This window comes from Ictalurus punctatus, chromosome 5 (assembly GCF_001660625.3).
Source record: "Ictalurus punctatus breed USDA103 chromosome 5, Coco_2.0, whole genome shotgun sequence".
NCBI classification, from domain to species: Eukaryota; Metazoa; Chordata; class Actinopteri; order Siluriformes; family Ictaluridae; genus Ictalurus; species Ictalurus punctatus.
This window is the reverse complement of record NC_030420.2, coordinates 28,602,423-28,614,717: the sequence shown is the minus strand read 5'-3', so window position 1 is coordinate 28,614,717 and position 12,295 is coordinate 28,602,423. Positions and strand designations below refer to the sequence as shown.

Genomic DNA, 12,295 nt, shown 5'->3' with positions numbered 1-12,295 from the left:
ACACTGTAGTGTTTTATTTATTACTTGTTTACTCAAATGTATAAATCGCTCCTTAGTAATACTGAGTGCATTTTTGAAATGTTCAAATATTAACAAGATTAAGAAGATGAAATAAGTTCGGCAGTCAGTTACGTTTTAATTATAGAGGGATTGCGATTAAAAACATGGGCATGATTTCCTGTTGCAGTGTGGGTTATCCCTCTGTCTCTTTCCTCTTTTAATAATAATGTTTTGATTAGCCTTTTCTCTTTAATCCCTCAACTCTCTTTCTTCTCTTTCAGCAGCCTCTACCTTTTGAAGCGCATTTGCTTTCATCCTTATAAATTTCCAGCTTTTGATTGTGCACGGCAGTAACATGATCTGCTCTGCTTCTCTTCTGCAATCTTCTCTTCTCTCCACCGCTTTCCTGTCCCAGGCCTCCTCTCACTCTGCGTCTCCTTCCTCATCCTCCTCTTCCTCTCTGTCGTGCCAGCTGCAGCCGGGTGGAGGCCCGAGTTCTGCTGAGGTGGACGCTGCTCTCAGTCTGTCCGCCTCGAGCTCCTCTCTGGGCTGCCCGGCTTCTCCTCCTGCCGCCACGGTGAGTCCTGTCTACTACAGTACGTGCTCACACCTTCACTTCCTTACTAACCCTTGGTGACTTTTTTTTTTTTATATCTGTGACCTGAGACCGTGAGAACACGTGAAATGTGGCGTTTAGTCCCAGTCGCTGCACAGGTTCGATTTATTGCGATGGGTCTTAATGATATGCGAGTGATTTTTTTTTTTTTTTTTTTTTTTTTTTTTTTTTTTTAAATAAATTGTATGCGTTTATTCCTGTGTATTTTTAAACTTATTTCCAGGCTTCATTATTAGCTATAGCTGTTAATAATATCTTAAGCTATTATAGCGATCGCTGTTAATTAATAGATATTCGGTTCACTATAGTTTCTGTGGTGAATTTATTCTTGTATTGAAAGAGAAACCGCAATAGACCTCATTAATCGAGCCGAATGTGAACGAGTTTATTCGTAAAATGTTCGTAGAAGCATTTCCATAAAAAAAAGAAACGTTCCTCATACTCATGAAAATCCAGTTGGTTCAGAAATAATTCTATTTCCATATAAGAAATCTCACCAGTCAGTACGTTTACATGGACAACAATAATAATCCTATATTAAGACGATACTCTGATTAAGAAACTAACATGTAAACGGCGATTATCGATGACCTTAATCCGATTAAAGTCATACTCGAAGTAAACACAAATCAAATTAAGTCATGTGGAGTATTCCTGTTTTAGTCGCATTATCGACGTGTATTACAGACATGTACACACCTTAATCACACTATTAACGCCGTGTGGGAGTTTTCACCACATTTTGCGACAGGACACGATCTCACATGGCAGTGCTCAACTGTTTGACGACAAACGAGAGCATGGCCGCATCCGAAAAAGTGTTTTTACCTACTATATAGTAGGTGTAATCCGCGTATTTCCGCTACTATATAGTAGGTGTAATCCGCGTATTTCCGCTACTATATAGTAGGTAAGTACGCAGTTTAGGTCGCAGCCCACGATTTCAAGCAGTCATCTGTTTGCACGTACAGCATGACAAATAATTAACTGCACTTGAAACTTTCGTAAAATTAAGAATGAAGCACCCAAAACTGTATACGGTATCATAACGAAGACGAACTGTGTGTCGATACGTGAAATTCTGGAGGGACGTCGGAAGGTGTGGCGCGGTGACGTAATGACGTGTGCCGTTAATCACGCCGTGTTGTATAACATGTAAAACGGGAACATGAAAGGAGTATTCTAAAAGTGACTCATGTAAACACCTTAATCAGAATATTGTCTTATTCAGAATAAGTTCAATAATTACTGCTGTCTATGTAAACGTAGTCAATGTGAACCTCGACTGATTCAGATTGTAAGGAAATTGTATAATTAGCACTCCTATATTAAATGACCCTATTTTGAGATTTCATATTTTATACACACAAATGAAATGAAGATTTTGTGAAACTTGGTCATTTAGTATTAACACGTTAATGAAAGAAGGAAAACCAAAGCAAGTTTATGGATTAATATGAAAGTAATCAAACCCTATAAAAGGAGGATTAGTCAGTATCTGTTGTTGTAGCTGACGTGCTGCGATGGCTGAGGTTCATTACTGGAAGATTTAGTGCATTCCATTTCGTTGTCATTTTCAGCCCTGTAAGCTTTGCCTGTTGTGGAGTTTTGTCATCATAACTAAATACAAATGAGCTGTGCTGTGAAAGCGCATCGTAAATCGTGGCCGATTTGGCATTTCCCCAATTGGCCTTTCTCTATCACGGCCCCCTAATAATCCCCATCTCTGAATTGGCTACATCGTTCTCTCCCCTCCACTAATATCTGGTGTGTGCTGGGCGTTCTGCGCACTATGGCTACCGTCACATCATCCAGGTGGATGCTACACACTAGTGGTGGTTGAGATTTTAACCCCCACCCCTCAAATTCTATGTAAAGTGCTTTTGAGTGTCTAGAGAAGTGCTATATAAATTTAAGGAATCATCAATTAATTATTTATTAATGTTACACACGTGAGTAAGAAAATCAGTGTTACCGTAATCTAGCAAGAATTTTCACTGTGGCTCGGTTTCCGAAAACATTTATATACACCATATATTAAAATATTCATAAATAAAGCCTGTTTTTTTCACTTTTATTTTTTATAAAGTGGTTTTTCACTTTTTGGATGATCTACCAATTTCTGTCAACCCCCTTCCCCAATTGTGACTCAGTCTGCCCTCTGCTTCATCATACTTGCGTTTCCACCACCGGCACCATTGACGGGTTGTTTGCTCTGCCGGGGAGACGCCCCTACCAGTCATTGCGCAATCCGACACGCCCACACAGTTCTTTTTAGCTTATAACTAAATACAATCGATATTTCTTCAAATCTATGTTTTGTAAATAGCTATTAAACATCTACTGACTTTTGCTACCTTTTGAATCCATGGTGAAAGTGACTTAGAATATCCAGTCACCACGGAGTCCCCTACTTGATTTCCATGAGATGTGCTAAAGCAGAGAAAACACTAAGCTCTGCCCCAGATAGGAGGTGGGAATTCGGTACTCAGGTCGGGAAAACACCACAGAACTGAAAAAAAAAACCGTGTAATTCGTCGGGTAAAAGCAGGAAAGTGCAAAAGGTGACTGACGTGCCTCCACTTGTAGACGCTCACTTATTCACTGGACTTATTCACACTGCTCACTTCTCAAACAGGATGGAAATGTAATTTCACTCCTTTCACGTCATGTGAATCACAGCTCCACACACACACACACACACACGGTTACAATACATCTTATCAGTGTTATAATCACAGTCTCCATTTGGAGAGATAAGCTCTTAGAAAGAGGGAACAGAGGCGAGTCAGAGTCTGTCGGGATGAATTCAGACAGAAGGTTAATTGTTTTTCCTTTTACACCCCTGGGTTAGTGTTTCAGCACGCTCCAACAGGAATCGCTTACTGACGCAATGGCAACGGAGGCTTTGAGCAAACATGGTTCATGTCGGAATTTATTTTTCCTGTTTTGACTCGATGGGAAAGATCATGTTTATTAGGATATGTGAGTGATGTATAACATACCATTTTCACTCACAGCATGTCTGTGCTGGACAAGGCACGAAGCAACCGTTCTACATTTCCGCCGGTTCAAAAGCCGAGCCATTGCGTCGAGTTTCCGAATGCGCAGTACTAAATGAATAACCATCTACTTTTGGGTTTTGCGAGCACGTTCAGTACTTAAAGTCAAATTCGTACTGGGGATTTATTGCGTTATTGTGCCGCCGATTTCACGGTTGCGATATTTCAATTCTCAGACTTTTTCAACAGTATTAGTTATATTCAAAGCGCTCCTGTGTTGATGTCTTATCTTTCATGCTGGTCAGAAACATAAGATCTGTTGTTGTCATGGCGATGTTTCTCTGTTCCCGACCAGCCGCGTTTTGATCCTGGAACCGAAGCAATTTTGCTGAGAATCAGACCGATTGTTGTGGGAAAATCTCTGGAAGTATTGCCAGCATCATGCATTGTGCATGGAAAAGGGCTTTAATTTGACTCTTTGCCTAAATGTAGATGTATTTAGACATCGTGAGCACCCATATTACCAGACTACATGTTCTGGGTTACAGAAAACCTTGTGTGTGTGTGTTCGTTGGGGGGGTTCTTTTCTTATTTCTTTCCTCTCATACAGAAGAAGCAAGTGGTCAAATATTTCATTTTAGTTTAAACCCCTGGACCTACTTCATGGTGACAGATTGAGGCAGTTTTGTGGATGATTGAATAGTGGAGCGTATGGCAGAACGCCCTCATCTGTCTACTGCTGCATTTAAAATGCTCAGTTCAGGACGGGAAGCGTGCGACCTGTGTGTCTTGGATGTATTAGGTGTTGCAGTCTTAAAAAGACAGATTTAGCCTAGTCCTAGACTTGTAACCGTCTCCATTGCTAAGATTACGTGTGCTGTCTCTGTGGCCACCAAAAACGGAACAAAATCAGGGTTTTCTGTTTATAATACACTTTTTTTTTTTCCCCCATAGTCGTTCTGCAAAGAACGTGTTTGGTAAAGGAGCCGGTTTAAAGTAGGGAGTGGTGAGAAAAACAGTCAGTCTACCGAAAAAAACTGTGAATGTCACGCGTCGATCAAGATGTCAGATGTTGGATCACTACATGGTGAAATGGACATAAGCCTAGTCAGTTCAGTTTATCGGATATCGCGATGCTCCTGCACATCAGTCACAATGAAATATTTAAACAGCTGTGTGCTGTAGCACTTCCTGATATTTTTATTTTTTTTTTGGCCTTGCATGCTTTTTCTGGCTACTTCTTTTTTCCTTTTTCACTGTTACCACTTAAGCCTGGAGCCTAGTCCATGATGTGTTAGGGTGGGCTCCAGGCCCGCATCCCGCTTCTGCTTTCTATCTGACGCCTCTCCGCCTCTGCTCCTTCTTTCTGTAGAGCCAGAATGCTAGTGACGAGAGTGGCGAGGGTGGGTACGTCAATCTGTATTCATCCAGCCAAGCCAACGGAGACCTGCCGCTCTCGAACGGTGTAAGTAGCAGGAGCCGCACTGCTCGATTCGCAGCCAAAGAACTTTACCCCTGTGCTCTAGTGTGTGCTGCTTGTGCTATACTTGTGTTCCTCTCATGCACCCTGGAGATCCATTGTTTGTATTCTGCAGCCTGGGAAACCTGGGTGGAGGGTGCTGCAGCATGTTTTTTTTTTTTTTTTTAATAATGGAGTTATTGACATTCTTGACAGATATATTTGCACTAGGCCAACCCTCTTTGGAGCACAGACAGTGAGAGTGCTCTGAATCCCAGTCTGAGCGCATCTGCTAGAATTTGGTCGATCTATAGGGTTATGCATGTGCAATATATCTGCTGTTTTTTCAGCTTAATCTACCAGCTTCCAGTTGGGTCTTCTAACAATCGCTGATTGATGATGGTTTCATCAGGGGCAGGGGTTTAACTATTGTGTTTTGGCACTACATTTTTCCTTTTAATATTATAGCAATATATTAATGAGAATAATAATAATAATAATATGGCCGGAAAATTCCCGCAGTGGCTGTTGCTGTCATTTGAGCCTTTTAAATTTGTTCAACATTTGACTTTAAATAAATCAATACAATAGAATAGTGGCCTTTATTTGTCACATATATGTTATGGTTTTTTCGCGCATCACAGCTTGTTCGAAAGCTGCAGTCAGAGCACAGGGTCAGCCATGATACAGCAACTCTGGATGGCTAATCAACCCTGATGATCTGGAGGGTACCCGAGACCAGCATGCACCCCCGCCAGAACATCACCACCCTTTATAGATACGTTTTTATTTTTCAGAACTAATACACGAAATGGCGGCCGGACACTTTTGGTTTTGTTTACGGCCTTTGTTTTTGGTTTGTAGCCTTTTGTTTAAAATAATGGTTCTCGTTCGGACACGCAGTAGCTGAACTTGAACTTTCCTGTCGCTATGGTTATCACATGAGAGAGACAGGATTTTTCACTTGCCATACAAAAACCTGTGGTTTACAAGCGAAAGTCCTTCTGGTTAAAGTCTGACCGCCGTATTGTCAGTGTTCCTGGGAAGTCATTTTCTGTCATTCGAATGGGTAGATACACCCAATAAACCAGAAACAGATTGGCGACGATAATGACGTTCGAAATGGCTGTTAAAACTATGAACAAATATGGCGTAAATGAAAGTGTCGTTTTTGGCTCCAATCACATGGAAAAACTTCTTTCCCAGGTTGCGCCAGCTACTGCGCATGCACGTTTCTCCAGTGACTAACTGAGCTGTATGTCTGTATGTTGGAGGAGACGGAGTTTAAGCAATACAGCCACATGCTGAATTTTACCATTTATATTTCAAGCAGTAGTCTGTTTTTACTCCAACTACGTTTCCAGCTAAGCCAGACTTCTGATGGAGTGGAGAGAGACACGAGGAGCATAAAGGGACTTGTCGTCTGCCACATGAAAGTCCTTAAAACTGCAGACGTCTCGTTTTCCGGCATCTAAATTGTCCGGTTCATTAACCACTGCAGTACGGAATCTATCTCTGCTTCCCGTTCCCTTCGTCAATCAGCTCGCGCCTATAAGGCTGGTGTTGGTGAATCCACCTGTTGTTTTTTTTTCTCTTTTGGCTGGAAAATTACACTCACTATGTCGTCCTGAGTAGCGCATTAGATCGTGTGAGTTTTCCCACCAGTGCTGTCTGTATAAATACAGAGTCTGCTCTGACTGGCAGGCTCCTCATCCATTTATATGCTTTACACCGTGTGGTTGTCAGACATCATTGTACCTTGATCTCAGGGGTGTGAAAGTAGGCTGATTTAATGTCGTACCTCCATCACCAGCAACTCACTCAGCATAATGTCGTATTTGGATGTTCGTCTTGTTCCTGACACGTTGTCGTTTTCTTGACCCGCTGTTGTTAACACTGCTGAGTGAAACATCACAGCTAGATGTTTAGTTTGCTGAGCTGTCCTATTTTTATGAACACCCTCATTGTGTTTGAAGCACAAACACCATGGGTTGGCGTTGTTGTTGTTGTTGTTTTAGTGTGTCTCTGTTGTTGGCAGGACCCCAACAGTGGCGCGGAGGACTCGCTCCAGGACTCGGTCTCGGACCACAGCAAGGAGCCGACTGACTCGGACAGGTGAGCTACGCTAGAAAATAGACCCTTAGCTATTCTAAGTGCTAAGGATTACAATACACAGCGTATAAACGATGTTCTCTTACAAGCCGAAGAAGGCTAAAAGTATTCACACTTGACATGCAAGTGTTGCATGTGCGTTGCTTAAAGTCTTAAGCCCTTCCATTCTATTCATACATCTCACGCTTCTTACTCTTAGGTTTACCAGTGTGCACAGAGCAAGACACCTTTCCTCCCTGAGCCGTGGAGTGTCCGATATCTTTTGTACACTTTTCTAGCCACAAGCTTCAGTATCTTGAAGTTTGCAGTTTCATCAGTTCTCCATAGGACGTCCTGTTACAAGGACATCTGTGGAAATAGGCAGTTATTGCTGACGGAACGTTGCAGAGCAGGGGTGTCCAATCTTATCCGCAAAGGGCCGGTACGGGTGCAGGTTTTCATTCGATTCTGCTTGGTTCGAATGAAAACCTGCACCTCTACCAGCCCTCTCTGGATAAGAATGGACACCCCTGTTCCAGACTGTCTAGTGAACGCTATCATCAAGAATACTGATGATTGTAGATTTGTCAGTGTTAACAGAGAGGTTTTATTTTAAATACAATGAACGAACAAAGCCGTCAGACGGTGTTGATTCATTTTCTATATCGGCGCGACGGTAGTTCCAGCTCTAATGCAAATCACAGGCGTATGTTAATATACTCAGTCTATTGTTTCTAAAACAACAGCTGCTTCACAGGGGCCTGGCTTAACCTATGACTGAGAAACTTTATTTCCAAGGTAATGCGTGTTTGTGGGGTTTGTCTTCTCTCTTGCGGTTAATACACACCACTGACATGTCTTCGTTTCTCCTCTCAGCTGGAAGCAGAAGTGTGCAGACTCGGACCTGAGCTCGGAGGAGCTGGACGAGCTGTCCCTGGTGGATCATAATGAGATCATGGCTCACATCACACTAAAGCAAGAGGTAACACCCTGTTAGTGCCTCGCCCTCCGATTCATCAGTGTATTTTAACACATCACAGCTGGAGAGCAACTGGATTGTGCGCGCGCACTGGCTCTTGTCTTGTCAGCGATTCTTTATCCAACATGTGCTCACCCTTAGCTGTAGAAAGGGATGAATTTTGTCTCAACAGTGCCTCCTGTCGGCCATGACTGAGACCTGCAGTTCTGCTGTGTGATTTATTATTAGGGTTGAATATGAATACAGCATTCAGAATATACAAGTGCTCTGAATTAATATAAAAACAAATATGAATGTTCCTCCCCCTAGCAAGAAAGCTTCACAGCGCATAATTAATACTAGAGCTGTTCCTCTGGACTTTGGACCTTGCTTCCATTACATATTAGAAAATATTACACAGGTTTATTTTGCACTTGCACGTTTATATCACACAATTGAGACTTTTTATCTCACAGCTGCATTTATATTGCACGTTTTTGTTTTTTTGGTTTTTAATCCTACAATTATGAGTTTTTATCACACATTTTATCTTAGAAAAAAAGTGGTGGTAAAGTATTTTGTCTCATCTTAATTTTTTTTATCTGTTTTACGATTGCTGGTTTGTGCTTCGCCTTATACAACCGCAGGGGTGGGGGGAGTCGCAGGTGAAGGAACGTTTCTCACAATTACAGGATAAAAAGTCCGAATTGAGAGATGAGTGTCACAGTTGCACGATAAGTCTGCATAACATTTTAGTTTAGGTTTTACTTTAATGCTTAAACGAATAGATCAGACTATAAATGAAGCATAAATGAAGCATTACACCCCTAGTACTTACTCAGGCCCATATTGGAACTTGTGTGAAATGCTGCAAGGTCGATGTAGCTGCAGATCTCACATCCCCCGCCCAGAGTGTGCAGAACCAGCCTCCTGTCCACACAGAGTGTATTTATAGACATGCTGTTGCTCATCTCTAACCTCAATCTATACAGCCTGTTTATCTGCAGTATGGCAGATGAGGGAGTCAACAAACAACACCACAAGCTATGCTTAAAGTGTTAAAGATGTAGTTTTAGACAAAGATTTGCACTGTTCTCATTTAAAACGTTGTCTTTTCTTTTCTGTTTTCTCTTTGAAACAGAACGATGACGGACCAGACGTCCGGGCAGGATCAGGGGACATTTTATTAGTTCACGCAACAGAAACGGATCGCAAAGGTAATATTAGTTTAAGGTCTAATCAACCTGCGTTCGTGCGCGTGCACACGAGCGCTTTTCAGTGTCTACGTGTGCAAATGCATGCATGTAAGAGGAAGCGCATGGTTCCTTTTCATTTTTCGGATGGGAGTCAGTGGGAGTAAAGTTCTCAGTCACTACAATGAGTTGAATGACTACAATCATATTATGGGATGTACAGTATAACAGACTTTGTGTGGTGTATGCAGAGGGAAACCTGAGGTTCATATGTTTTGCACAACAGTTTTGCATTTTATTTGAAGAAACTATCAAGCATGTTGAATAAGGCGAAATGAAAATGGTACTCGGGTATCTTGGGTAAAGGCACTCGTGTATAGAATCCGCTGTGTTTAAAAGTTTGGGCCCCCTATATACGTCTGGTAAACGTTCATACGTTCCTTCAACTCGAGCAAATATCACCTTTCTGTAACAATACAAACTAGATATATTTAACACTAGTTACACAAAATGGTGGAAGCTCTCTGTTGACAGTAACAGTATTGTAATTAAGTGCTGGCATAAGCCCTATTCAGATTGGATTAGTTTCAGAAAGGGAGGTGGGGTAATATAACTGTTACTGGAACATCTCAAGGATTATAATCCCATCTAAAGATGTCATGTCAGTCATTTTTACAGACGGTGCATGCACACATATGGCAAGATTACGCCTTATTTTATATATCATTTATATATCCCATCTGAATTGGCATGTTGGTAAAGATGCTGTTATACCGTATGAGGAAAAGAGGTTTGGCACTTTTTCTTCAGGATCCTCTCTATTATATCGTCTCCTGTCGGAACCAAATTGATACCACATTTTGGCACAATAAAGCACAGATGCAGTTCAAAAGCACTCGTCACAGAGGCTACGCTTTTATGGTTTTATGCAAGTTCTTGAGTCCCTAGCACAGGTTTGGCCTACTCACGTTTTGGTCATACAGCAGGCAGTTATAATAAAGGCCAAAGCAATCAGTTTGTATTCAAATTAGGTAAATGGAGCTTGCTTGGAATTGATGATGATCTGTGCATCATGAAAACAAGACAGTTGAATTTTCCTGTATGGTTTTTGACTTTCCAGTAGGTGCTCCCAGAATGGTTTGTAGCTGGAGCTATTGTTTGTGCTTCTGTTTAAAGCCAAAATGGCCTATGTATATGGTCATCTCTGAAAAATCTTCGTTCTATCTCTAGCTATCTAGTACATGGTACAGTAGCCACTCATCTGTGTTTTTAATTGTGCATAGATTTTTGGCTGTAGTGACAAATGCATGTCTACTTTCTTTGCTGCCTCCTAACTTTCTGTATACCACAAATCATCTGAAACCTGATGATAACCACCTTTCATTGTGATGTTTTAAAAATGAAAAGCGGGTGCACGAGTCATTTGTAGGCCTAGAGCACCCCCTGGTGGAGAACTAACATTATAATACATCCTAAAAAAAAAATTGCCATTCCCCCAACCCCACTCCCTCCTTTCAGTTCCAGGAAAATGAAGCATTTCTTCCCGTCTGCTCAGTTAGGTGGGAGGGATGAAAGGTGTGTAGGCTCGTGTATTTATTTATTTATTTTTATGTTAATGAAGAGTGTGTTTTCTTCTGCAGATCTGGTTTTATACTGTGAAGCCTTCCTGACGACGTACAGGACATTTCTAACCCCAGAGGACCTCATTAAGAAGCTCCACTATAGATATCCTTTTCAGTGCTGCGTGAAAAGCCTGACTGTAGAACAGAAGCACATTTCCAGAAGCATTCTGCTTCACTTTGAAAGAAAACAGATAGGATTTACAAATAAACCCCTCTAACTGCTTGTTATTTCAGATAATCAGTAGCACTCGAGAAATAGCGTCTGTCTGCTTGGGTTTTATTTATTTATTTATTTATTTATTTATTTATTCTTAACCGTTCAACACGTATACTAGATTTTCTCACAGTTCCGACACCGTTAAGAAGCGAGTCAGCAAAAACACCTTCTTCGTGCTGGTGCGTGTTGTGGACGAGCTTTGGTGAGTAAACAATCGAGTCCAGAAGTACAAGACATGCAGTTTTCCTATTTTTGTGTTTCTGTTGTTTTGAATCTACTTTCCCGCTTGACTTAAATATCGATCACAATGCCAGCGGTTTGAATCTGTGCTTACAGCTCCACACAGCTTGCCGAGTTGCTTATACCACAGCGTTGTTGAATTCTCCATTCTGATTGGTCAGGACGTGTTAATTAATTTTCTGTTACAGCAGGTGTGACAGTAGTTCCAGTTATAGAAGTTCAGGTTATACATTATTGTTTCTATAGCGACGTATAAGGCGTCGTGTGGCAGCATGTCACATGAACGCACTTTTAAAAATGTGTGTAATTATTGATCGAGTTGTCTGTGAGGAAATGTTTATTTGGCGTTGTTTCCCATGTCAGTGCTTTGTGAAAGGTAAAACTGTTCCTGTGCGATTGAAGGATACTAATCAGAAGGTTTTATTGTGTGTGTGTGTGTGTGTGTACGCCAGTTTGGTGGAACTGACAGAAGATATTCTGAAGCACCTGATGGACCTGGTGGTCAGTCTGGTTTGTAGCGGGGAGCTCAGTCTGGCCCGCGTCCTCCGTAAGAACGTTCTGGATAAAGTGGAGCAGAAGAAGCTGCTGAGCTACACTAACTCGATGAAGACTCTAGCTGCCCGCAGTGTCGCCGCCAGGTGATTACACACCCGAGTGTCAGGTTATCTCCTAGCTGGGACTATGGGAAGGGGATTCTTGCTGAGATTCACACACTGCTCCATCTGTTTTAACATGTAATATGGATTCGTATTGGTTTAGCGATAGACATGCTCGTCTTGGTTTAGCATACGAACAGGTTTCTTTCGTTCCTGACCTTCTGACGTCATCCGCTTTCACAGGCCTGGTACTCTTCATGACTTCCGTAGCCATGAGATCGCTGATCAGCTCACTCTCCTG

At 41.7% G+C, this 12,295-nt stretch overlaps 1 protein-coding gene across 4 annotated transcripts in view; it reads left to right on the top strand.

Annotated features, from left to right (window-relative positions):
* Positions 1 to 12,295, top strand: part of rapgef1a (Rap guanine nucleotide exchange factor (GEF) 1a) — a 36,615-nt gene that overhangs the window by 19,203 nt on the left and 5,117 nt on the right. The window contains exons 11-19 of one of the 4 annotated variants that reach the window (XM_047155714.2): positions 416 to 577; positions 4,991 to 5,083; positions 7,116 to 7,192; positions 8,045 to 8,150; positions 9,268 to 9,343; positions 10,960 to 11,044; positions 11,268 to 11,360; positions 11,851 to 12,036; positions 12,238 to 12,295. The exon at positions 12,238 to 12,295 is cut by the window's right edge and continues 27 nt beyond it. In XM_047155714.2, the coding sequence (XP_047011670.1) occupies positions 416 to 577; positions 4,991 to 5,083; positions 7,116 to 7,192; positions 8,045 to 8,150; positions 9,268 to 9,343; positions 10,960 to 11,044; positions 11,268 to 11,360; positions 11,851 to 12,036; positions 12,238 to 12,295 (936 nt within the window). The remainder of the gene's footprint in view (positions 1 to 415; positions 578 to 4,990; positions 5,084 to 7,115; positions 7,193 to 8,044; positions 8,151 to 9,267; positions 9,344 to 10,959; positions 11,045 to 11,267; positions 11,361 to 11,850; positions 12,037 to 12,237) is intronic. The other 3 variants (XM_047155715.2, XM_017468735.3, XM_017468736.3) reach the window with 3 other exon arrangements.